At 41.9% G+C, this 27,762-nt stretch overlaps 1 protein-coding gene across 2 annotated transcripts; it reads left to right on the top strand.

The window, feature by feature from the left end:
• Positions 1–543: 543 nt before the first annotated feature.
• LOC134453084 (cGMP-dependent 3',5'-cyclic phosphodiesterase-like) lies at positions 544–26,593 on the top strand. 2 transcript variants are annotated; one of them, XM_063203864.1, is made up of 29 exons: positions 544–862; positions 4,075–4,164; positions 4,305–4,390; positions 4,588–4,697; positions 4,941–4,990; positions 5,652–5,711; positions 5,808–5,952; positions 6,274–6,326; positions 6,452–6,523; positions 8,432–8,473; positions 9,520–9,588; positions 10,195–10,325; positions 10,751–10,862; positions 11,876–11,915; positions 13,017–13,080; positions 14,010–14,091; positions 16,062–16,236; positions 16,871–16,983; positions 17,353–17,430; positions 17,792–17,914; positions 18,449–18,519; positions 19,754–19,876; positions 20,467–20,554; positions 20,691–20,738; positions 21,406–21,480; positions 21,702–21,801; positions 22,002–22,153; positions 24,434–24,540; positions 25,930–26,593. In XM_063203864.1, exons 1-29 carry the CDS (start codon positions 737–739, stop codon positions 26,075–26,077), a joined length of 2,733 nt encoding a protein of 910 aa, XP_063059934.1. In that variant the 5' UTR covers positions 544–736; the 3' UTR covers positions 26,078–26,593. The 2 variants fall into 2 exon arrangements, with proteins under 2 accessions (XP_063059934.1, XP_063059933.1); XM_063203863.1 differs by lacking the exon at positions 544–862 and adding an exon at positions 3,679–3,832.
• Positions 26,594–27,762: the final 1,169 nt, after the last annotated feature.

Raw genomic sequence — 27,762 nt, 5'->3', positions numbered from 1 at the left:
TCTAGAAGTCTGCCTCTGTTGATGTGATATTTGCGCGGACTGCATCTCTCTCTGTCTCTTGTTCTCTCTCATGTATCTCTATTTCTCTCTATTTCTGTTTTTCTCTCTCTCTCTCCATCTGGCTCTTCTGCTCTCTTTCACTCTCCACAGAGTAGAGTCTACAGTCACCTGTGCACACCCCTCTATGTTACGGGTGTGTAATGCTGGATGTACACACACAGTAGATCAGTGCAGGCAGGCAGTCAGGCAGGTAGACAGACAGGCAGGCAGACAGGCAGGCAGGTAGACAGACAGGCAGGCAGGCAGACAGACTGGTAGACAGGCAGGGAGGCAGGCAAGCAGGGAGGCAGCAAGGCAGGCACGCAGACAGACAGGCAGGGAGGCAGGGAGGGGTGGGGTGAGAGCAGTAGGAAGAGATTGTAGACTGAGACAACAAGAAGAACAAGAGAAGCGTATTGCCTTGCTTTCATTCTCTGCCTGTCATAAAGTAAGCAAGCGAGAGAGAGAGAGAGAGAGAGAGAGAGAGAGAGAGAGAGAGAGAGAGAGAGAGAGAGAGAGAGAGAGAGAGAGAGAGAGAGAGAGAGAGAGAAGGAAGACTGAAAGAGAGCAAGAGAAGGACGAGAGACGGGGCACAGCACAGCAGCAAGCAACGCAAGGAAACAGAAAAGGACCTGCATGCACTGGGAGGCAGAATCTATGTGACCGTCTGAAGGAGGAAGGAACGCAGGAGGGCGAAATGGTACTGGTGGAGGTTCTCCTTGGCCTCTTTCGCTTCCTGGGAGGACGGCAGCTCCTGCGGCAGGTCGGACAGGTAGCCACAGCAGCCGCAGCCTCACCTTCACCCTCGCCGGCCAACCTGCAGGTATAGTAAAGAATATGACCCACAATCACTCACCTGCACGTGCTCTCTGAAGTCATGTTTACAGAGGCGTGAAAACTCATAAACTTGAAGTTGGTGATGTTTTTAACCCCACAGAATTATGATATTATTGCGTTGAAATGACAAACGCTGAGCTAATATACTTTACTTATAGTTTATATTAGTTTCTTTTTTCGGTGTATGACACCTGTTGATTGAGTTCTGGACATGTAAATGTGTGTTACGTTTTTGAGTGTGCGTGAGTGAGTGGGTGAGCGAGCATTTGCCTGCACTTTGCTTTGCTTTGCTTCGGTTTGTTTATGAGACAACTGCTCTTTGAGATCGGGACTGTCTATTCCCTGGGGCTCCGATTCTCACAACCATTTTAGCCTTTTGTGGTCGAGTGTTTTCTTGGCAACAGCATAACACACTATAAATAGTGTTGTTTATTCCTCCTCTATAGTGCTTTTAAAAAGTCCACTCTCCACTCAGATGATCAGTCAGTGTCCTTTTAAACAGTCACCCTGTGTCTACAAACACCTCACCAGTTCCTTAGTAACTAACTTAAGGCACTTTGCATGCTCCTCACAGTGACGTTTACAGAAGGCACAGAGATAAAATAGCCTGGGCCAGTATGGGTATTCCTTAAAGCCTATAGGAGAGGACCCAAGTGCTAGGTTTCATGTCATAAAGTGCATCTCTCTCTCTCTCTCTCTCTCTTTCTCTCTCTCTCTCTCTCTCTCTCTCTCTCTCTCTCTCTCTCTCAAAGTCTTTTCTGATGGGCAGTTCTCAATAGGTGATATCAGTCCAAGCGTGCAACACTACTCGCCAATACAATACTGTCTTAGCCTGTGGCTTTGTCAATTTCCCCAACCTTTGTTGTTTAACATAAAACAAAGTCTGTTGATGGATCTGTATCTGTGTATGTATGTGCGTGTGCTGTGTATGTATGTGCCGTTCGCGGAGTGTGTGTGTGTGTGTGTGTGTGTGTGTGTGTGTGTGTGTGTGTGTGTGTGTGTGTGTTTGTGTGCGTGCGTGCGTGCGTGTGTCATAATGAGCCTATTGCATTCAAACCAGTTGTTCAGAGACTTTACTTAGCCACAATGCACAACGTGTAAAAATAGGAAAAGTGCAGCACAGCCACCCAGTCTAGAAATAGTTGTAATTTGATTGTTCTGGTTGCTGTGAATGCTGTGTAGATGATCATGAGACCAAGCTAAGACAACAGAGAAGCCGTGCTGCAGTCCAAAAATGGGCAGAGTGTTTTGCTGCTGCTGTTGTGGCCTGCTGTCTATATGGCATCGAATTCACCTAACGCTAGCAGCGACCTTCAGCCTAGATCAATTACTGCACCGCAAGATGCGGTAGCATGACTGTGTGTGTGTGTGTGTGTGTGTGTGTGTGTGTGTGTGTGTGTGTGTGTGTGTGTGTGTGTGTGTGTGTGTGTGTGTGTGTGTGTGTGTGTGTGTGTAGGAGGAGGTTAATAGGATCCCTGAACAGTCGATGCATTTACTGTCATGCATTTACTTACACAGACTGCTGGCCATTTGTTTATATTAAATAGGAAATTATTATTAATAATTAGTATTTTTGTTTGGCCTACCTTTAATATACTCTAAGGTTATACTTGATAGTATGTGTGATTTAATGGAAGATGAGACAGTCATATTGGTTGGTGGAAAAGTCACCTGTTCAGATGGGGACCCAATCTTTGTTACAATAGGCCTACCCTACATTTTAGTCATGCCATGCCAGCCACAATATTTAAGTTAAATTCAGCTCTGCTCCTCATTGCTGATCTCCAATATCATGTCCAAATTCTCTAATCTCCTACATCTATGAATCAATTCACTTGACTCTTTGATAAAACGAGGCAAAGTTCAGGGGCCTAATCTCAAAGAGCTGGTCGAGCAAGTTTTTACAATAGACGTCATGTGCTCGTCAGAACCAAAGGGGAGTTGACGCACTAAAGACCTTTGTAAACCAAGTAGCACTGATTCTGTTTACATACATTTTTACAGTACTTTTGTTAAAACTCCTATTCAGAGTAGGACTCTGTTAGCTTGCAGTCGGATTAATGAATGGGTGTGGCTGCCGGGGCCTATTTGCCCTGGGAAATGACCTTTTATATCTCCATGACAATATCACCTCTGCACTGGTGAGAGCAAGAAAGAACAAATAAAATAGTCAATCTAGCTCAAAAAAGGCCAAAATATGGGACGAAATGCAATAGCAATGTCTCCTACTTTAAGTGATCAGTAAACCCCCTTGCATCACAAAAAAATCTACCAATATTTAATGGAACATACTTTTTTCCCAGGTCAAAGTTGGAGATTTCCCATTCATTTTTCCATAGGGTGACATAAGGAGATACTATATGGAGTAACTATGACATATTGATTTGACAGACCAACATACAACAAATTGCAATCGTAATAATTTCTTGTATGTTGGTCTGTAATGATTATTGATCTCTAAACCCCTCTGCCTTACAACAACAAAATATACCCTCATCAATCTAGTGGAACGTGCTTTCCCCCTCAGAGCCGTATAGTGCCACCTGGTGGTGGTGGAGTAGGCCTACATGTACTCGATCATAAAGTAATACTGTAAACACAACAAACATGTCATTTAGATACACCTCGGGATTACAAAAACGTGTAATGTTTACGCTCTACGATTGATGCGAATTGTTCCGTGTCAAACGTTATATTATAGGCTAGCCGCAGCTACAAGACCATGCAACGTAGACCTACCGTAGGCTGAGAAACTGTGCCTGAAATTCATATCACAGTTATCTCGTGATCGTGGAACGTTGTGATACGCAACATTTTGAAGATGTCCATGTCAAACAGATTTGGCACCCGATGTAGCAGATTGTTTTGTCCATGTTTTGGAAATGAAGAGAAGGGCAGGACATCTTTGAACATTAATCAGGTGTTTCCAACTGGACGAGGAGGACTAGTGATGGCGGTAAAATTGCAATTGTGTGTCAGTGAGCGCATTGAGCCAGTGAAAACTAGAGAGGCGCTAGGCTAATTGACAGTGGCTATTTTTTATTTTTTTTAAGTTAAGCGACTGTCTTGTTACGGCTAAAGTTCGCCAAGCCCGAACAGGAAATATCTAAGCAATGGTTAACGCTAGTATCCAGCACTGTGGATGAAGTTACATTATAAAAGCTATTTTAACACACCTGTTTCATTTTACGTTGTTAGGACTCTCTGTTGTTGCTAGCCTCTGTGATCGACTGTTCATCTTTGAGAGATGCTGCTCAAACTGCCCTCAGTGCATCGCTCCCTGGACCAGTAAGCATCTCCTTCCTGTCCTCTGAACATTAACTATCATTTCCGTTATGCCAGGATAGTAGTTACGTTTCTCCTAACATGTTTATTTACTTGTTGGTTTGTCTCTACTATACTATACTCTACTCTACTCTCTGTGGAAGGTTACTGTATTCTCATATCTTCTGGAGGATGGACACCTTGTGTCTGAAGAACCCCAACATGAACTGCAAAGTGATGGGAAGATACAGTAAGACTATGAAGTCCAACAATCTGCTAATTATGATAATAAGCATGCAGTGACTATGCAGTGACAGTTTGACTATTCACCTAATTTATCCCATCTGTTGCTTTTGATAATTATTGTTGTTGACCTGTTTTGTAGACTGGTTAACACAGACAGGCCCACATTATTACCCGATAAAGCACATGTCTCTATCCCTTTAGTGATGCTGTTGCTCAGCAGAGGAGGGTGGTTTGCAGTGGCATACCACCAGAAGAGCTGCACGAGGAGCAGAGACCAAGCCTTGCAGAGCCTCTGCAAGGACAGCAGAAAGGTGTGTGTGTGTCTATGTGTGTGTGTGTGTGTGTGTGTGTGTGTGTGTGTGTGTGTGTGTGTGTGTGTGTGTGTGTGTGTGTGTGTGTGTGTGTTTGTGCCAACATAAACATACATGTAGTCCAGACTGTGTAGTCAGTAGTCAGAATAATTTGAATCCCAGAATTCCAGCTGTTCCCAAGCAGTATTCCATATGTCACATTTTTATATTGTTCAAGAAAGTGAATCTCTTCTACCTTTACAGCCATCATTGCACCCATCATGGACCAAGAAGATGTCATCGCAGTCCTTTTGGTGAGCGTGTTTAGCCCTTCAAATTGCTAGTTTAGTTCTTATTTGTTCCAGTACATACAGAGAGACCCAATTGCAGTTCCAGGTGGCAAACAATTAAACAACCATGGGAAAGTCCGAACAGAAGCACATGGGCAAGCCAGTACGCAAAGAGGCCACAAGAGGGCAGGCAGAAATGTAAACAAAAGGATGGCAAATAATGACAGATTTGAAATTACATTATTATTTTTCACATAAAGGTACAGTACTGTACAAATACATTAGTGGTGGAAGCAATAATCGATTCGGCAATGCATCGCAATGCTTGCAAGACAATTCAATAATCGATTCGGCAAACGCCATAATTGATGCAGCACATTGTTTTTCAAATTTTAATTAACTTCAAGGGCATTTTCGTAGCAAATTAACTTTACTACAATAAATTAAAGCACTTCACTTCCACACAACAGCCAATAGAATGTTGTTCAGTATCTGACTGCTTGTATTGCCTCATGACTGAAGAAAAAAGTGTTGTTGCTTTCTGTAGAAATGTAATGCATTGCAATGCATCATGGAATCGTACTGAAACGATTTGAATCGAATTGTTACCTCCCGAATCGTAAGGATGTAGTGTACCCAATATGTGCCCTGTTGATTGTAATGCGTTTTTATTTTGTGTGTGCAGATCAGCTGTGGAGAAACCAGTGATGCGACAGACAAAGACTTAGACCTGCTTGAGAAGCACGTAAGCCCAAAAGGACAAAATCATAAGCCTTTTATGATTGCCTGAGTTTAGCTATTATTATTAATATCCCCTGTTGCTCCTGCACTCTGCTTCCAGATCGCTGTAGCCTGCAAGCGAGTGCTCAGTCTGAAGGCCAAGGAGTCATTTATGAAGCCATTGATCAATACGTCCCAGAATCATTTACCAGAAGAGGCGTATAATGCAGCCAGCGGACCAGACCTCAGAGTTCTCCAGCTGTGTGGTATGGAGTGACTCGCAATATGATTACTATGGCAAAGAAAGCATAGCAGGAAGTCAGATGATCTATTTCCAAGCAGTACAGAAAAATATTTCCCATTTCAATATACTGTATAAGAAATATACCGGTACATTCAATATTCAAATTCAATATATAAAGTATAGTGCAGCCAGCAGACCAGACCTAAGAGTTCTCCAGCTGTGTGGTATGCAGTGACTCGCAATGTGATTACTATGGCAAAGAAATTATAGCAGGAAGCCACATAATTTATTTCCAACCGGTGCAGAAGAAGATTTCTCCTTTCAAGACTTTTTTCTTTGACAGGGAGTCTCAGTGACCTGGATGCTGCCAGTGTCCAGCAGAAAATCATTCAATATGTGAGTTTTAGTGTCGTGCTGTGGTGAATAGTAAGGCTGTTTTTCCTATTTGAATTGAGAGCATCACTGCGTGATGAGTAGATGCGCCCAACCTGTGTAATGGTCTGGTCTGATTATTTTCACAGCTGGCACAGGAGACCAAGTCTGTCTGTTGTTTCCTGCTGGTTTCAGAAGACAGTCAGCAGCTCCAATGCCAGGTGAACGGATATCGCCTGACCGCGACACACACAGAAATACACACACTCACACACAGACACACACACAAACATACACAGATGCAGATGGATGCACTCACACACTTGTGCACACCACATTTTTTTTTCAAATGTGGTGGTTTAGGGTGGAAAATGACATACTTAGCCCAAACAACTTTGATGCTTAACCCATTTTAGCCTGATGACTCGTATATGTTGTTTTACCTATGGTGCCTGGAGACACATATACGCTGCATTCAGGCTCTTGAGATTGTAACGTATTTAATAAACATGTGGGTATGTTACAGCTGAATGAACACATTTTCATGCAAGATGAGGGTCTAAGGGTTTAAATGCAACTTATTCAATGTTTTTGTCCATCAGGGGTGGAGATATTTTGCCTAGGTTTTTATAGGCTGAGGGCAACTTTCCCAACAAAGGCTTAGGCATTCAGCAGGCGTTTTTTGCCGGTGCTTTAGGTATCAATGGGTTAATATAGATTTGTGCCAGATAGTTTGTGATAGTAGGATGGCTTGCACCTATTTTCTTGTGTGGGCAATGCATGAATAATGATGAATAAGACCAAATTTTTGCTCATACAGTATATCACATAAGTGAATACACCCCTTTTGAAGATATTTGAGTATATCTTTTCATAGGAAAGCATTACAGAAATGTAACTTTGACACAATGATTAGTGACCTTTTAACAACATATTTAACCGCTTAAATTTCTTGTTCACTCAGAAAAAAACAAAATACAGCCATTAACGTTTGAACATGTACTCACAAAAGTGAGTACACCCCAGATTAAAATCCGGTAGAGAAGGGGCTATGTTGGCTCGAATCGTCTCGAAATGAAACGAAATGAAAAGGGATGACAAGGGAGGTCATCAGTGTGCGTTTCAACCTTTCTTTGCATTGAACTTTTAAATTTTGAGTCTGCATCTGGCTTAAATAGATTGGTGTGATATTTGAATGCAATCCTATGGAGAATATCATGATCTGCTTCAGTAGTCACAGTGCATGTTGACATGTATGTTTCTTTTAGGTGTATTTCAGATTGCCAATGTTGACAGCACTCATGCATCCCCAAACCATGTCAGTCCCACGACCATGCTTGGCTTATGAGAGGATACACCTTTTTTGCAAAACTCACTTGTTTACCACCACACATGCTTGACACCATCTAAAGCAAATTTGTTTATCTTGGTCTCAAGAGAGATTAACAGACCAAGGATATGGATCACTGGAACCATGTTGTGTGATCTGAAGAGACCAAGATAAACAAATTTGCTTTAGATGGTGTCAAGTATGTGTGGTGGTAAACAAATGACTTTTACAAAAAAGGTGTATCCTCTAGTAAGCCAAGCATGGTAGTGGGACTGACATGGTTTGGGGATGCATGAATGCTGTCAACATTGGCAATCTGAAATACACCTAAAAGAAACATGCATGTCAACATGCACTGTGACTACTGAAGCAGATCATGATATTCTCCATAGGATTGCATTCAAATCTCACACCAATCTATTTAAGCCAGATGCAGACTCAAAATGTAAAAGTTCAATGCAAAGAACGGTTGAAACGCACACTGATGACCTCCCTTGTCATCCCTTTTCATTTCGTTTAATTTTGAGACGATTTGAGCCAACATAGCCCCTTCTCTACCGGATTTTAATCTGGGGTGTACTCACTTTTGTGAGTACATGTTCAAACATTAATGGCTGTATTTTGTTTTTTTCTGAGTGAACAAGACATTTAAGCGGTTAAATATGTTGTTAAAAGGTCACTAATCATTGTGTCAAAGTTACATTTCTGTAATGCTTTCCTATGAAAAGATATACTCAAAAATCTGCAAAACTGTGAGGGGTGTATTCACTTTCGTGATATACTGTATCTCATCATGCAGGTGGTTGGTGACAAAATCTGGCAGGAGGAGATCAGTATCTCTGTGAGTTCAGCTCTGACCTCTCCTACATGTACTGCACTCACAACACTTCTGTATGATTAGCTTTAATGGCTAAATGTTTAGGTGTTCATCTTCAGTATTTCTGTTGTCCATTCATAAACCTGTCCTTTTTATCATGAATAATCATCACCACTGTCAATTCTATATATTATTTATTTTAATTAATAATCTTAATTAATATTAATATTAATAATATAATGTAATTACTTCTTTTAATTTGATTTTAATGTATTAATTTATATTTATGTAATAACCTTCTTTGCTTTAAATTTTATATCTATATGAATGTGAGGAGGGGGGGGGGGGTCCGGGGGGGGTCAGTAGCTCCATGTCCATCCGCCATCTTGAGTTACTTTAGCTAAATTAGGGACATTTCCACAGTTCTATATTCTTCATTTTTCCCTTTGCTTTGAGACGATGAACTCCTATCAGTTGGGCACTGCATTGTTACTTCTCTGCTCAGGAAGTTTAAAGAAAGGAAAGGAAACCTCACACAGTATAGTCCTTTAAAAACAACACCCAGGGCCACACACACAATTCACACAGCATTTTCTCTTAGAGGGCTAAGCCCAGTTCTAAAGGATGTTAAATTTGTTTGCTTTGAGTTTTCTCTGCTGTACAGTACGTACTGTTGTTGCATTGCACTGCTGTGGGAATGAGGAGAAATGGAGCTATAAATATGGTGACAGGATAACTTCACTGTGGATTGACACAGCATTTTACTTTGCTCCATTTTACAATGTGTATAAGATAACACATTATAAGACTATAACATTAAAATACACCATTCCACGACTGATCCTCTGTGAACTAGGAAAGGCTTCTCTATAAGATGATTACAGACTCTGACACTGACACACTTGCTCCCTCTCATGGTCTCGGGTGGATTAGCTCAGCTGATTTAATACTTTTTTTCAAAGATCTATTGCTCCATTTTGAGAAGCAGCATTGAGAAAATGCAAGCAAAATCAAGATAGCAATACATAATTGTTACCAAGTTTATGAGGAGTGTGTGTCTGTGTGTTTAGCTCCTCACAGGGAATTTGGGCAAGGCAGTGAAAGAGAATAGGTCTCTAACCCAAGAAGATCTGACCACTGTGAGTACTCTACCAAGCAAGCACACTGCTTTACTTTACACTACTCCTATCTTGCCAATTGACCATAGTTGTGTGTTGTGGCTGATAAATCTGCCATTGTTTTCTGCACTAGACCAAAGTCGAAAGACTATATTGTAGACTAAGACTATGTTGTGGGTAAGGTTTTGTGATGATGAATGACTCTCTTTGAATGAAGCAAACCACTGGTGACTTGTATCATGTCGATCTGAACAATACTCCACACGAAGTGAAACTAATACATTTGTCAAAACTTAAACTTGCTGTTAAAGTTTTATTTGCCTCTACGACTGTAAGTCATGTGCATGACCCATGAAAATAATCAATAACCAATAGCCTTCAAATAGTAGGCCTATCGTGCTTATTCCTTGGAGACTTGAGTTTCACGCTGAATAAGTTTGCTACTCGGAGGGGTCCTCATCGGACGGGTCCTCATGGACCTTCGGGGCTTACATTACACAATAATCAGGCAAGCGATGCATAGCCTTGTGGGCAGATACTCTGCATTAGGATGCATTGACTTTGTAAGCCACCTTAGCCTTAAGCCACCTCTCAACTCTCCTGTTTCCCTGCCTGCTGTGGCACTAGGAAGACCTGGAGAGGCTGTGCAGTAAGCTGGCACTCACGGTGGAGACAATGCTGTGTGTGCCCATTGAAGCCAGAGACACGGGCACAGTGTTTGCACTGCTCTGCTCCTTTAACAAGGAGGGCACAAGCAGGTAAAGATTACATCTATTCTCCTGTGTGCGTGTGTGTATATGTGTGTATGTGTGTGTGTGTGTGTGTGTGTGTGTGTGTGTGTGTGTGTGTGTGTCTGTGTGTGTGTGTGTGTGTGTGTGTGTGTGTGTGTGTGTGTGTGTGTGTGTGTCTGTGTCTGTGTGTGTGTGTGTGTGTGTGTGTGTGTGTGTGTGTGTGTGTGTGTGTGTATCAGTGTACCTATCTGTGGTTTTAATACATACAGTACAGTGTATGTATAGTTTGAGTACAGTGTGTATAGAATATTGTGTATTACACAATTATTGTGCACTACTATGACTAGGGCCTTTTTAGTAATGCGGTAGTAAGGAGTATTCTGGTAACAGCAAATATATAACGCTGTGTCTTAGCGGGTTAAAACATCTATGTATGGCTTTGGCTTCATCAGCTCCACAGAGGAAGATGAACACATCATTCAGCACTGTATGCGACATACCTTCCCTGTGCTGCGTTCTTCCTTGGATCTGCAAAGGGAGCGCAAGCAAAACACTCAATGTCAGGTAATTACCTGAAAACACACACACTGTCCGAGTACATGTATGGCTCATTCTTTTGAAACTCAGTTGTCAATAGACCCGAGTTTGTTCTCCTGACATCCGTTCTATTGCATCAGCTGGGGACAATACAAATGTTTAACTAACTCGGAGTACACCGAAGTTTGTGTTTCGGAACCCCAATCTGAGTATCCCTTCTATTGAGTTTCCGACTACCGGGATTCAAAATAATGAGCCAATAGTACCATCTAGAAAACTCTACAAGCAAATGATATGACACTTGTACAGAGTTGTTCAATCATTAATGCCTTATTTCACTATTTATGGAATTGTTCTCATTTCCCACCTCCCCTTGAGGTCAATAATTGAGCTTTACCTGTCTCCTGTTCTTCCAGTCTGGCAACGCAGCTTGTACCTCCGAGCTAGCATGTATCATTATTGTGGTACAAAGTAGAATCTAGCTACCATCCAGTTAGATGATTAGTGCTAGCTTGGAACTGGGAGTAATATCACTCAGAGAACGGTTGGGAGAAGAGATAGCTAAAAGTCAATCATGTAGCCCCTTAATGGATAACTTCTGCCAATTTCGACATGCAGTTGTAATGCTCACACTACCCCTGACTTGTCAGTACCTGAGAAATTAAGGAGAGGTTGAAATTGTCAGAAGTTCCCCTTTAACGCATGCTGCAGAGAAACAGTGTAATAGTCACTGAAAAGACTTACCATAGTACTCCACCACTATGACAGGGGCACAGGGCCTTTATTGCACAGGGCCTTTATTACATTACGACATGGTCATTGCCATTCTGCTAACAGCTCATTTATAACGTGTCTTACGGGGTTAAATCAAGGGGAGGTGTAAAATGAGCATGTTTCCAGAGATGGTGGAGTGTGACTTCAACACTGCTCTTTAGTCCACTAGGTCACTGCATAAGCATTTCAGTTTAACGCCAACATGTCATGTCCCCCGTCTGTCACTAAGTTGGTTCCGAGGACTTTGTTGCCATTTTGTTTTGCAGGCCTTGCTGCAGGTGGCAACCAACCTGTTCTCTCATTTGGGTAAATATTGCTCATGCAAACACAGGCATACATGTACACATGGCACACGCACGGCACAAACATTCAAACTCGTGGCACACACCCTGACATGCACACATAGACACACACACACATTCAAATATTTGGACACAGTTCGGTGATAAGCTTCAGCTCTGTCATAAATGGCACAGCTGAATGAACATGTACACATACTGAACATGATTAAGGTTCTTTTTTAAATATTGTAAGTTTGCTGTGCCTGTTTGTTACAGTGTGATCAAATATGAGTTTGTTGACGAACTTGACTCACTTATTTGCTTACGGTGTATTGAAGGTAGTACATCTATATACAGTATGCAAGACGCTTGCAGCAACAACAAAAATCACGTAATCACTTTTGGGTAAATTACTGCCTTACTGACTTACTTACTACAGTCAGGGGTTTTACATATTATGACTTAATTTTTACCCGACCAATTATCTTTGTGCTCTGATGGTGTGTTGTGCTTCTTGACTGAGGTTAACAGACCTTTGGTCAATTGTATTGACAAGTTTTGACAAGTAGCACCATAGCACTGCATATCTGTTATGATCTTATTGTCACCAAAATTGTCCTTTAGTTATACATTAGGACTTGGTTATTGCCATTCTGTTAAGAGTTTGTCTATTAAGTAAGACTCTCTGTAATGTCATAGCAATGGTTGTTATGATGCAGTGGAGTGTTTTCAGCAAAGAGTGGATTGGTCTGTGGATGGGCTCATCAACATGAAGGTGCTACAGGCTGCCAGGAATAGAGATATCAAAAGTTATCATTATTACCATTCAGCATCACCGTAAACCAATCAGCACATACAGTAATATTTGCCATTCACCACTCCAACAAGTTCCATTTTCACATACTGTATAGTCCCCTTTGAGTGAACCAAACTCAGTCCTTTTTAAGTGAACCGACAGTTTGGTTCTTGTTCACATTATGAGTGTATTACAAAAATAACAGGCTGCTCTTTCTTGCCCTGTTAGGCTTTTATGGGGTGTTAATTCTCTTTTTGATCACACCTGATTCTTTAGAGCAGAGGTCACCAACCCATCAGTGTGAAAATGGTCTTTGTTATCTGTGTGCAGATGATGTCAACAGTCTGCTGAAGGAGATCATCGCAGAAGCTCGCAACCTCAGCAATGCAGAGAGGTGCGTGCAGTTGTATCTTTGGTTATATCTCGGTTAGGTTTCAGAGGCATGCACACACGACTTAGGCAGGGCCGGGTTAATGCACAGGCTAGGCTGCAGCCTAGGGGCCCCCACCTGCCAGGGGCTCCCAATTGGCCAAAGGGGTGGAAAATATGTAGAATGTGACAATCAAGTAAGGTCTTAAATCTTGTTAATACTCCACTCCACAGTTGGCAGATATGCTATCCTGAATGCTTAGCTTTGACACTATGTAATTTTGTCACAAGATTTGTCTTCTGCGGGGGCCTAGTTGCCAATTGGCAATTGCGTTGCGAATCACAAAGTAGTTAGTGTAGTTAGCCACTACAGTTTGGAGAAACACATCCCTGATCACCTGCCTATGTGAGTGTTCATACTGAACATTCTCCTCTCCTCTTCCCTCTTGTCTCCTCCCCTTCTCCTCTCCTTACTCCTCCCCTCTCCTCTCCTCTCTCCTCTCCTCTCCTCTCCGCTCCTCTCCTCTTCCCTCTTGTCTCCTCCCCTTCTCCTCTCCTTACTCCTCCCCTCTCCTGTCCTCTCTCCTTTCTTCTCCTTTCTTCTCCTCTCTATTCTCCTCTCCTTTCTCCTCCCCTCTCCTTTACACTTTCCTCTTCTCTCCTCTCCTCTTCTCTGTTCTGTTCTCTCCTCTTTTCTGTCCCCTCCTCTGTCTCCTCTCTTCTCCTCTCCTCTTCTCTCTTCTCTCTCCCCTCTCTTCTCTCCTCTCTTCTCCCCTCCCCTCTCTCCTCTCTTCTCTCCTCTGTTCTCCTCTCGCTCTCCTCTCTCTCCCCTCTCTTCTCTCCTCTCTTCTCCCCTCCCCTCTCTCCTCTCTTCTCTCCTCTGTTCTCCTCTCGCTCTCCTCTCTTCTCCTCTTCTCTTCTCTCCTCTTCTCCCCTCTCCTCTTCTCTCTGCAGTTGCTCTGTGTTTCTGCTGGACCATTCCAGTCAGGAGCTGGTGGCCAAGGTCTTCAACGGGGGCGTGGTGGGAGATGACAAGGTGCGTCTCACCTGGACAGGTCTTCTGTGTGTCACTGTGTACAAATCTTGGTTCTGCACTTTTCAAACTAGCAGTACACTCAGAGAGTGCAGACCTCCGCCAAGGAAGCTGTTTGATAGAACGTTTGACTGCTACACCCTATTCTTTCTGCCTTCTTTTTGTGTTCGCCCTGTCCCGCAATTCAATTTGCGGTCACTACGGGGTCTAGATTTCTATGCTAAGCCAGAGCTGTATATTACTGTAAGATGCTAGCAATTATGAAGAATCTTATTTACAGTTTTTCGGTCTTCGAATTCTCAAAACTCTACACACAAATCTCCAAACCTCACACACAACGGGCCAAACTCTTCACTACCTCTGAAAAATGCACGTCTTGTCTCAAAACAATGTACTCTCTTCTAAAAACCTCATTTTGTCGTCAAATGACACACACAGACAGTCACTACAATACACATTTGTTGGGCACAGGGTAAAACTAATTTCTCCCAGTAACTTGGGCTTTTTTTGTTCTGGATTGCATGGATACTGTGACATAAGTTGGAAAAACTTCATTCTCACAACACACAAACAGAAACAGAAAGATTTGTATATCTTTTTCACAAAAACAACACAAAGATAAACCCCACTGCCTATTTGGCAGTGCAAAAAACCGATTACATTACTGTATAGCCTATTGCTAAGAAAAAAAAACCTCTATACTCAACTTGACTCAACTTCTTCAGTGTTCTACTTACAGTATTACGTAAAGAGGGTATTTTTCTGTAGTAAAATACTGAAATATTGTTTTTAGACTCGGAGTACACAGACGTGTATATATTTTACATATTTTTAAAAATATTTAAAAATTGCACTAATGTATTGTAAAATATTGGGTAACCACATGAAAGTTATGTCTTGTATAACATATTTTTGAGTTCAAAAACTAAACAAATGGGTTTTCTCCTTGCATCCACTCATTTTTCATCAACATGACATGCAATGTGTGTCCTTATGGGGTGATGATTTCAGATTGTAAACCGGTATGAAGAGAGTTTGCCCATGTGATGAGGAAGTGAACATAGTATTGCAGTTGATTGTAGTGTTGTGAATGACAGTGTGTTCCATGAGAAACCCAGTGTTTTTCTTTATGAAAATTTTGTGTAATCCAGAGAATTGTGTGTAATGGTGTGAAAAGAGTGTGTTTTAAAACTGGAATTTGAGTGTAAAGTAGGAATTGTGTTTAGTGTTCAGTGACATTGGTTAGGGGAGTTGGGAAATGGGTGAGATGTTCCGAGAATTGTGTGTGAAGTACCAGAACTTGTGTGTAGGCAATCGAGAAAAACTGTAATTAAAATCCTGGTTCCGGTTCATGATCTGGATCACCACAAAATTTCATCACCCTTTTCTTTGGTCATTTCCAACAACTCCACAAAGTTACATCCAAATTGGTTCGTAATTTTTTGAGTTATCCTGCTGACAGACAGATATACAGACAGACAGACAGACAGACCAACGCGACCGAAAACATAACCTCCTTGGCGGAGGTAACTAGTCTGTGTTAAGTGGTAGTGCAAAGCAAATATTGCAACAAATTTAGCCGAATATAATGAATATGGTTTTGGAATATGAATGTATGGTTTGGATAAAGCTGTATGGAGCTATTGTAACGCTACTGTAAAGAGGCCACATACATCTAATAGACACTTTCAGTCTCGTTTTTCATCTTTTTTGACCAAAAAACACTTTTTTTCAGAAGTATGTTTTGGGGGCTTTATTACTGTATGACAGGACAGTGTGAGAGAAACAGGAAATGAGCAGGAGACAGATATGGGGTAAGGCTGGGAAATGACCCTGGCCGGACTCGAACCAGGGTCCCAATGGGCATGCAAGCCCAAATGTGGGGGCCACAGCGCCCCCGACCAAAAACCACTTCTGCAAAAACATTCGGAACACCACAACCCTGACGCTGAGCAATTTGTTTTGTTTCCCAGACGGAGCTGCGCATCCCAGCCAGCCAGGGAATAGCCGGTCACGTAGTGACAACAGGAGAGATTCTCAACATCAAGGATGCATACTCCCATCCACAGTTCTACTGCGCCATGGACGAGAGAACAGGGTTCCACACACGGAACATCCTCTGCTTCCCCATCAAAGACGTCAATGGGGGTGAGAGGAGAAGACCTTCTTTTTACTGTCTTCCTGCTCTCCCTCTTTCCTTCCCTCTCTTTCTTTTTTTTTATTTTTTAAAGTATTTTGGGGGGAGGTTTTCGGCCATTATTATAATTATAGGACAGTAGATAGTAGACAGGAAATGGTTGGGAGAGAGAGATGGGGCAGGGTCGGGAAATGACCCTGACTGGACTCGAACCAGGGTCCCCGTGGGCAATGTAAGCCCAAATGTGGGGGCTTAGCGCGCTGCGCCACAGCGCCCCCCCTCTCCCAACTTCTCTCTCTTTCTACACATTTAGATGGTTCAGGCTTTTGGAATACTATGACTGTTCACCTGTGAGTGTCATTAGGTTTCCAAACTGGCTGCAACAACAATGTTGTAGTTTTCACTCCAGTCTAAGTAGCAAGTAAAATCTCTTTGCCAACAATATGACGAAGCCTGAGAGCATTTCCAAATAAAGTCTCCCATCCATGCAGGAAATAAACCAAGACAGACAAATTAATCTACCCCACTACCCTCCTAAAATGTGCCATTTGCCGTTTGTTCTCTGCTCCCTGCCCATTTTTTCTCTTATTCTTTTTTCTCTCTCTCTTCTTTTCTCTTTGGCTTTTTAAATACTGTCTGCCACAGAGATCGTCGGTGCTGCTCAGCTGGTGAACAAAGTGAATGGTCCGTGGTTCAACCGCTTTGATGAAGATCTGGCAATGGCCTTCTCCGTCTACTGTGGCATCAGCCTCGCCCACGTGAGTTGATTTCTCCCTGCATTTCCTCATCACTCGTTACAGTGGCATTTCCTCTCACCACACCAGGGCTTGTGCACAAATAATTTGGTTGCTTTCCAAATGTTCATTGTTGATAAGTAAATATTGTCTGGATATTTTCCTGATATTATATTAAAGCATCACTTGTACAGAGTTTGTCTGTAGAAATTGGCCACATTGGCATGAATCAGTTCATCTCACATCAATGAATAATCAAATATATTGCAGCATTGTTTCTCTTTTCATATGTAATGTAAGGAGCTGCTTCTTTTCTACGTATTGTATCAGCCAGTCGATCACTGATAGTGGTGGAGGGTGTAGGTGTTTCATCATCCTTGTCCTCTTCTCCAGGGTCTGCTGTACCAGAAGGTGCTTGAAGCTCAGTACAGAACCAGCCTGTCCAATGAAATGCTCAGTTTCCACATGCAGGTGAGCCAATGCTGTATGTATAAACTGTGGATGTCTAACAGTCTAAAGCCTGTCGATTGCTACTGTTTTGTTTTAAAATGACACATTATAATATGATGATTAAATCATTCATTTTTTATGAAATGTTTGATACAATACTTCACATCAATTTGTGATAAGGAAGGCACTTAGCGAATTATCCTATAGGTGGCGGCAAATCAAGATCTTTGCCCATAAAAAAATCGAATTTTGAAACTGTACCAAGATGGCCATGCGTGAGGCCAGAAGGCTGAACATGGCATCTTAATGCTCTATATTGTAGCGTGCACAGCCCTCATATCTGTGTCTGATCCTGTATCGATATTGATATCCATCTCCTCAGGTGTCGCATGAGGAAGTGGAGGCGCTGCTCTCTCGTGCCGTGCTGCCCCCGGAGGACATAAACCCATCCTTCACAGAGTTCACTTACCTGCCTCGCACACTGCCTGAGGACGACAGTGCTCTGGTGTGTCTCTGTGGACATGTTTGTTGTGAGGGCACAATGTGCGTGCGCGCACGCGTGTGTGTGTGTCTGTGTGTGTGTGTGTGTGTGTGTGTGTGTGTGTGTGTGTGTGTGCATGTGTTGTGTGTTATGTGCGTGTGTTCTTTGTCTGTGTGGATAATACATTAGAAAATAGGTGTGTAATAAATGTGAATTTAATAGATATTACAAAACTGTGAAATAAGATATCTAAAAATTGCAAAATGTATCTACAAAACAACAAAATAAATGCTGTTTTTAACTGGTCTTTTAACTGGCATTTTAACCATTGCGTATGGAGTGCTAAGGCAGTTCCTCTCTGCAACCACTGCAGCTGCACTGCCTCAGAAAGGCCACTAGGGGGCGCTGTTGTTGTAGATTCTGAAATTCTTAAACATTTTTTCATATCTCTCTCTCTCTATCTCTCTCTCTCTCTCTCTCTCTCTCTCTCTCTCTCTCTCTCTCTCTATCTCTATCTCTATCTCTCTCCCTCCCTCATCCCATTCAAATTCTACTCAGGCGGTTATCAGCATGTTTGAAGACATGGGCTTCGTCAACACCTTTAAAATTGACCAGCGCACACTTGCACGGTAAGACTCCAGAAGACATGGCCCTACCGTGGCGCAAATGGTAGGGCACTCGTTTTGCTATGCTGACGACCCGGGTTCGACTCCCGGCCCGGCTCCTTTGCCGACCCTTCCCCATCTCTCTCTGCCCACTCACATCCTGTCACTACCTTCACTATCCTGTCAAATAAAGGCAATAAAAACCCTAAAAAAGATCACAGAGTACATTTAAAGAGGCATTTGGTAGGATGGCGTCATTTGTGTGGTGCCTGTGGCTTGCCTGTCTCAAAATCTACACCGTAATGAAAAAATGCTGTCCAAATAAACTCGCTGTGTTTTTTGTCCCGGAATGCCAGCAGTTGATACAAATCTGAATACGGTATGTAAAGCGATGTTTCAAATGAAAAGTGTTTCTCACGACACTCGTTCGATCAGACGCTGTCAAAAGTTGCATGTGGGGTTTTCTGACAGCGGACCGTTGAAGTGATCACGACGAGAGCCATCGTTCACTTACTCAAGACTCGCATAAGCGTCGGCTGACTCGGGACCGTGATTAATTAAACTTTTAATTAATCCTAATCCTACCTGGAGCCCCTTTAAAACATCCATTCCTCTTTCACATCCATTGGGCCCATAGAAACAGATGCTAGTAGTACACACACACACACACACACACACACACACACACACACACACACACACACACACACACACACACACACACACACACACAGGGGTCAACTTTCCAGAGAGGGGAGAGAGCCCAGACTCAATTGGGTCCTCATCATTACATTATTGCAATCAGGACCTCTGTGTGTGTGTGTGTGCGCGCTAGCGTGTGTGTGCGTATGTGCGTGTGACGTGTGTGTGTATCCCCTTCTTCATATATACAGTATATTATTCCTTTAATGTATATACTGATCTGAAGTGAGTTCTTGCAATATCATTGTGAGTGTGTATGGGGTAAATTCTACATGTGAATAGTGACAACAAAAGGAAATGCATTCTATTCTGTTCTCATACCTGTAATATCGGTAGCATCTATAGAATAGAACATGCTGATATAGATGGGTTCTAATTTTGTGCGATCCTGGTGATTGTTGGAAACCTGGACCTCTGATTGTTGGAAACCGCTGTCGGTCAAAAAAAATAGCTCACGTTTTTGGCTGCCAGTGTCTTGCCCCTCCTCACAACACTGTGTTTATAAATAAAAAAACAAAACATGTATAGACCTTTGGTTTTTGTTGTTCTTGTTCAGGTTCTGCCTGGTGGTGAAGAAAGGTTACAGAGATCCACCCTATCACAACTGGAAGCACGGTTTCTCTGTCGCACACTTCTGTTACCTCCTCAGCAAGAATTTGGACCTGGGACAATATCTTGAGTAAGACCACACATTCCTGCATTGCCCCTACTCGTCAATCTTTTGTTCTCTGTTGTAACAGCTGTAACATTGGAATGAAATAAGTCTTTGTTTTTGTCAGTAAAGAGACGAGCTGTGTAATAAGAGACAATTAACTCTCAACTTGTCTCCAGGGGGTGTTAAAACATGTCTATGTCTATGTTGAGAATATGCAGGGTAATATTCAAACTCAGACAATGCCTATTACTTGGAACACCAGTCTTTCATTACTGGAGCTTCATCATCATTGTCATATAATAATAATAATAATAATAATAATAATAGTATTAATAATAATTATTATTATTATTATTACCATTGTTATTATTGTGTTGTTGTGGTTGTTCTGAGGAGTAGAAGTTGTACTAGTAGTACTGTAGTAGTAGTATTAGTACAGTAGTACTGTGCTTGCTTGCTATTTTTTTCATTGTTTCATTGGTTTCAATTGTTTGTCATTTGAAAGTAGAAGAGAAGCAGTTCCACATACATAGGAAGTCCAGGAAACTCAGGGAAGGAGCACTGCTTTCATGAAGTCTATTTGGATCTACTTATCTGCCTGTTTGTTTCTGTAGGGACATTGAGATGTTGGCCCTGTTTGTCTCGTGCCTCTGTCATGATCTGGATCACCGCGGGACCAATAACTCCTTCCAGATCATATCAGTGAGTCAGCCTGGGCGCATGAGCGGGGCTGCCTGCGTTGCAATTAAAATCAATGTAAACCATGCAATGGCCATACTAACAGTGCTATCTCTGTCATAAACACACGTGATGCGTCTTGTGTCTTTCCCCCCTTCAGAAATCCGTGCTGGCCCTGCTCTACAGTTCAGAGGGATCAGTGCTGGAGGTAACCAAGAGCTCTTACTTTATATACTGTAGTCAAGAATGACTTCAATGTTGTCAATATTCATTGTGACTGTAGGTAGAGTGCTACTAGTATCCCTGAAAATCAACTGGTTTCTCAACGGGCGCAGTACACCCCCCCCCAACATGTTTTAATAGTAAGAGGGCGTAGGTAGGCTTATGATTGGGTCAAGGGGGCATTGAGAGGCTTAGGACGAGTTACAGGGGGCATCTGTGCATCTGTATTTAAATACTCAAAATCAAACTTTATTATGTGGGCAATTGTATTGATATTAATGCAATTGCCCACATATTAAGTTTGTTTTTGACAATGTTCCTCTCCTTCGTCTTCTCTTCAATGCTTATTTATGGGGGGAAATACAGCACTATGCATAGATAACTTTTAATTACTTCTCACTGAGGAAAGCGGAACGCTGAAGAGTTATCTATACACAATCCAGCCGTTTTCCTGTTTTCAACTCACTGTATTTATGTTCATTTGGTCATCACTCTTTAAGAAAAGCAAAAACGCTGAGAACTGTAGTATTCAAATTCAACTGTCATTAGATTCAGAATAGTGTTTTTGAACGTCCAACAACCCCTATGAATGCTTTATTACGTAATAATGCTATCCTAATTTCCACATATTCCCATTTTCTCATCTTCCACAGAGACACCATTTTTCCCAGGCTATCTACATCCTGAACTCGGAAGGCTGTAACATATTCAACAACTGTTCCAGAGAGGTAAGAGTGGTGTGTCCACCTGTTGCATACAGTATACGTACTTTACTTCAGGGTTTCCCAACCTTTTTTATCCTGTGTACCACATACAGTACACCATTTATATATATATATATATATATATATATATATATATATATATACTGTATATATACCCCTGCTCTACATGTTGTGTACTGTATGTCCTGCCTCATGCTAATGAATATTCTCTTTCTATGTACTAGAGCTATTTCAGAATACTTGATATGATGCACAAAATCATCTTAGCCAGTGACCTTGCACATCACCTGCGCATTTTCGACTCTCTTCAAAAAATGGCAGCCGGTGAGGATACTCTGATACTATGAAGCCAATGTTTTGCTTTGTGATCAAAATTAATTAAAATGTATTTAATTAATTAAATAAATAAATATTGAAAGGAAACAATAAACATACACTCGTGATCGCAATGTATTTCTGAATCATTTGAAGTCATGGTCTTCTTGTCATCGGCTTGTCTGTCATGTGTGTGTCCTGTCCCCTAGAGGGCTACAACCGTAAAAAGCATCAGCACCACGAGCTGTTGCTGTGCCTGCTGATGACCGCCAGCGATCTGTCCGACCAGACCAAGGACTGGAAAACCAATCACAGAGTGGCGGATCAGATCTACCAGGAGTTCTTCTCCCAAGGAGATCGGGTATGTGTCGTGAGAAGCAAGTCTGCGTGGCTAAAAATCCTATAATATCTGAAAAGATACATTATGCACCAAAATAGTCAGATGTACCTGTATAAGTCCATGTATAAACAGGTTTTCACCCACATTCTTATGTTCCATTCGACTTCAAATGAAATTCAAATCTGGCCCACGGAGTCATTTTATTCGGCCCACGAGATCATTTCAAATGTGTATTACAGTTGGCCCTTATACACCATTAATGTATACCATAACAAGACATGAAATTTGGTTTGTCAATAGGAATAGGAATGTGCATGGACCCAGGCCAATCAAACAGCCCACACTCATATGCAGCACAATATGTAAAAATACCATATATCCATATAACTACTATATCCATGTAACTATATACCGTAATGGGAAAGAGTGTGTGTGAAATTTAACTATGTGTATTGGCCCCCTGTCAATTTGAAATTTTGCTTTGTGTATTGGCCCCCAGTCAATTTGAGTTTGACACCCCTGACCTTTAAGAAACTTTCTGAAGTACCTCCTGGAATACAACAGGTCTGGTAACATTTCATTGCCGTTCATAGCAACATTTTGTGACATTTTGCTTGGGGTTACTTTGCCTACTGAGGGCATGACCCTTTTCTTTGTTAGCATGAGAGGGATTGTAGTCAAGGCAGGGCCACTGGTCATCTGTAGTCGATGTGCAGGGTTTAGTGGAAACTTCTGGTAAAAAGGAAAGCATTTGCAGACTTAAGATCTGTGCAATAGATGGCTTTACTGATAGTACTGCAAGCTTGTGGTCGCTAGACCTTCATCAGGAAGAGCGCCACATGATTTCCTTTTCAGCATGAGAAGGATTAAAGGCATCTCTACTACTGCTGCTGGGACTATTTGGCCCACCTGTCCTGAGACATGCCAGAACATGTTCCCCATGGATACACATACACTTCCAGATGGCATGTTCTGTAATTCTGATTGTTCAATGCTGACTGTTTTCCGGTGGTTGACATGACACATTTTTCTTTCTTTGTTGTGCGTACATTATCTTTTTTTAATCACGTTTTTGTGGGCAATGGAATAGTATATTATGGCATACAGTAGATCACAAAATTATGAAGAACATCATAGTAAGTAGGCACAACACATTGCAGGAAATTGGTCTTGTGGAAGTCTTGCGTTGGCATGGAAACTGGGTTTTACATTATATTTACATGGGTTAGGTATGCACATGTTCCTTTTTCACTGTAGCTTATGCCATGAGAGTTAAAAGAGAAATGTCTATAACCTTATTTTCCATACTGTACCGACTGTTAGGGGTGCCAGCCCGAGGATTTGGGTTCAGGGTTGCCAGATGTGACTTCCAGCCCAATCTGTAAATCTTTAAAATCTACAGACCAATATCCCCAATGAGCTTTTTTACAGCCCGATTCTCTGAAGCTGCTTTGTTCCAAACTCTCAATCATACGACTAGTTCCCTTTTATCACACAACCTAATATTTCGAAGGGGGTTTTCAACCTGGCCTATTGCAACTCAAGGTGGCTTTTATTCATTCCTTATTGTCAGCGATCGATCAGCAGTATCAATACTGCACCTAACGGCTCCACTGTCAATGCAAACTTTTTGTCCAGTATTATTATTATTATTATATCAGTTTTTTCTGCTAATGTTGTTAGAAATTCACAGGAAAAGCAAACATCTATTAAGCAAATCTATCTTAACCATTAGTCCTGACTTATGTTTTGTTGTGTAATTGCTTCCCTGTGGTGGGATCCAAATAAAGGTGTGTGTGTGTGTGTGTGTGTGTGTGTGTGTGTGTGTGTACGTGTACGTGTGTGTGTGTGTGTGTGTGTGTGTGTGTGTGTGTGTGTGTGTGTGTGTGTGTGTGTGTGTGTGTGTGTGTACATAGGCTTGCACTGCGTGGACTGCAACTCTGTGGACTCAATAAGGACAATTCAAAAAAGACTGCTAAATACTGCTCAATTTCTGCAACAATTGGTAGTTCAGCAATATGGAGAAGGAGGTGCCATGTCTACCCCTAAACAACTTTAAATTAACCAGGCCTGTAATTCTGACCTGTAATGTATTACATTGGACCCTATGATTCTGATCAGTCCCTACTGATTGCTATGACATTTGCTCCCATCACTATTTGGATTTGTAATGCTGCCTTCTTGGTGAGATCCAAATAAAAGTACCAAACTGTGTGTGTGTGTGTACGTGCGTGTGTGTGTGTACGTGCCTGTGTGTGTGTGTACGTGTGTACATGCATGCGTGCGTTTGTGTGTGTGTAGGAGAAAGCTATGGGGAACACGCCTATCGCCATGATGGACAGGGAGAAGGCCTACATCCCAGACCTGCAGCTGGGCTTCATGGACCACATCGCCATGCCTCTATTCAAGTAAGTGCAAACATTTCTACACAGTTTGCACAATTAATCCATAATTTAAAGGAGAATGCTGATCAATATCAATATGTAGTAGTATTGACATTTCAAGAAATATGTAAAAAAAAAAACTATGCCCCCATCAGCTGGCCAGGATCTTGGAAAGGGCTGAATAAATGATGCATCTTATGTTACTGACTAATCAAGGATAGACTGAGCAATACGACAGCATGTTAAAAACTGGACGGGCCCTACCGTGGCGATAACGGTAGGGCACTCGTCTGCTACGCGGCTTACACGGATGCGATTACGGCTCAGGTCCTTTGCCAACCCTTCCCCGTCTCTCTCTCCCAAATTGCTTCCTGTCTCTCCTCCACTATCCTGTCTTATACCGGGGCTTGGCCAGTATATTGGGGCCTTGTCATGGTAAAGTTTGGGAACCCCTGGTCTAACTCATATCATGCTGTGTGTGTGAAAATAATAACAAAAACAAATTACTTAGGGCAGGGTTTCCCAAACTGGGGTGCATGCACCCCTGGGGGTGCATGGCCTGCTACAAGGGGGTGCGTGAGCTGGATAGAGCAATGGCTGATATGTGTGTTTTTTTTATACAGAATTCATGAACATTATGTAGTTTTTAATTGTTTGGTGAATTGCATGCTTGAAGGGTCCATCTGAAGTGTAATTTATAACTCCTAGACTTGTAATAATTGCAGAAATAACGTCAGGGCTATAGGAAATGAGGTTTGCCCAAAATGTGCGGCTGTGCAACATTCGCTTAAGGGGTGCACAAACCACATTGAAATGTAAAAGGGGGTGCGCAGGGAAGAAAGTTTGGGAACCCCTGACTTAGGGGGTAGATCATCCATGGTAATGTGGCTGAGGCTCGTGATAGTACCTTAATTTACATTTTGGGTTTTTGAACCCACGGCTGCTCGCCACTCCCGACATCACAAATAGATTTTCCTTTTTAAATTTGCCTAACGCAGCAGATGGAAGTGCACACACACAAGCCCATGTGCCCTCTGGCTAAAAATTATGAATATGCAAATAAGATTAATCACTCCTTATCCTAAATGGCCCTGTCCTAGTTTACAGAAAGAAAACCTTCATCATCCTCCAGAAAGACTGTGTGCTAAGAGGTGGCTTTTTACTTTCGCTCTGACTATCACTCTGACAAGAGCAACAAAAGAGCAACAACAAACTTATGTCAGTTTGCAGTGAAGTAACAGTAATATGTATAGGTGTTATATAATTTGGATCAACTTTTAGACTGTTTTAGACTCTTTAGGTTTGATCTGTTGTACAACCACATTTACACTGTGGTTGTAGGGACTACATTGAATGATGACTAACCTAAAACAACTTGATTATTTATTATATTTATTGTCTGTCTTCCCCTAGGCTCTTGAATGACCTATTTCCAAGGTTAAAGGAGGTCCATGGTGCCGTGGTTACCAACCACACCAGATGGACACATATCTCCCAGAAGTACAGAGCGGAAGGGTTGCCTAGCAATGATTCACTGGAGTTCCTGGAAGATGAGTTCTAGTTCACAAGCTGTTGGATCGCAGCCCACAGAAAGAGGCGAGAAGTCAACACACTCACACACACACGCGCATCCCCATCCCCCCCTCTGCACAGATACGAGACTGTCAGGAAAAGATATTTAAAAAATGGAGAGATGCCTGCTTGAATTTTCAGTGCCTAAGTATCTATTAAGTATTACTTTTTTCAATGAAATGGCTATGAAATGCAATGGGAAACCAGCAGTAGACATGGACCCTCATAACTTTGTTGTCTTAGCGTTTTAATATGACTTTTTTGTGTTGTGTTTCTACTGCTGTATGTATGTTATTGAACACTGGACATTTTTAAATATTGTATAAGCTAACGCTTATAATGACTGTTGTAATGACGAACTGTTTAAGAAATTCTGATGGTTTCATCATATGCCTGCGAGAATTAGAGTGCCTTTCAGTGTAGAAACACATTGTCACAAACAGCAGTGTATGTACAGGTGCTATACAGCATGTAAAATAAACAGAAGGGTTTGCAGACACATCAATGAATGCCCAAAGTGTTTTCTGGAGTGTATGCTATCTTTATTGAAGAGAACTGTAGTAGAGATGTGTGTTTTTAACCAGGAGCTTTTAACCAATAATATGATATAAGTGGTATTTTTTTGTGGAAAATCCTGCATTTGTGTTTGAATCATGATTTGTACGTTGTGTGCATATTGCATAACAGAACAAGTAAGGTTATGCAGTCTATAAAGGTCACATGGCGGCGAGTCAATAAAATGTGTGAGAAGTGAAAATGTGAACGTGAATTTAGACGCCTCCCGAGCCACGACCTTCACTCAGACTTTCAAATGCTATCTTCCTTTATTGAGTCTTGAGAAGACGGACTATCATTCTCCACTGTCGTTGAAAAATCAATTCAAATGTGAACAAAGGGGAGGCCAATATTGACTGTGTTTCTCAACAAATACCAGAGATGGCAACACTATTCAGGGGGCAACACTATACAGTGACAAAGGGGTCCACTTGGCCCAGCCCAGAAGTGGGTCCTCATTACCTTGTATGTACTGGGTGGGGGGGCCTTTCAGATGACTTTGTCCTGAGCCTGGCCAAAGCTGTCAGCGGCCCTACACACACACTCACACACCCCTCCTCAAAAAAACCCTACCTATTTGAAGGGTGAAAGTTTTTGGTGTGCGCAAAGTACCACCGCTCTAAACAATGTGCCCAATGGCCATAGGTGAATTTAGGTAATGATGGAAAGCTCGCACATCCACAGGAACGTCTGACCTGGGAGCAGGACCACAAGTGACTAGATGATTCGTTTCGGGTTTTACCCCTTCTTCAGAAAAAAAACCCCGAAACGTCACGAAAAAATTAAATATTGGGAGCAAAAGAAATCCTGGTCGTGCAGCGGACTTTTTCTCAGAATCATCATAGGTGAATTTAAACAATTGAAAGTTCTGAACTCCTGTTGATCTAATGATTACATACTGTGTAAGAAGCTCTTACATGTATATGGATCTTTTTGGAAACACATTGGTTTTGGCCTTCTGTTTACACATTTAAGCAGAGTTTTAGAATGCGCATATCAAAAATCCGGCTTTACAAATATCCCATGTAAGTGGTTACAATGCATATTACAATAAAGTTTTTATTTTTGTCGACATAATGTTGTGTTTACACGTAAACGGATTACAAAAATATCCACATT

This window comes from Engraulis encrasicolus, chromosome 7 (assembly GCF_034702125.1).
Source record: "Engraulis encrasicolus isolate BLACKSEA-1 chromosome 7, IST_EnEncr_1.0, whole genome shotgun sequence".
NCBI lineage: Eukaryota > Metazoa > Chordata > Actinopteri > Clupeiformes > Engraulidae > Engraulis > Engraulis encrasicolus.
This window is presented reverse-complemented; position numbering and strand designations above follow the sequence as displayed.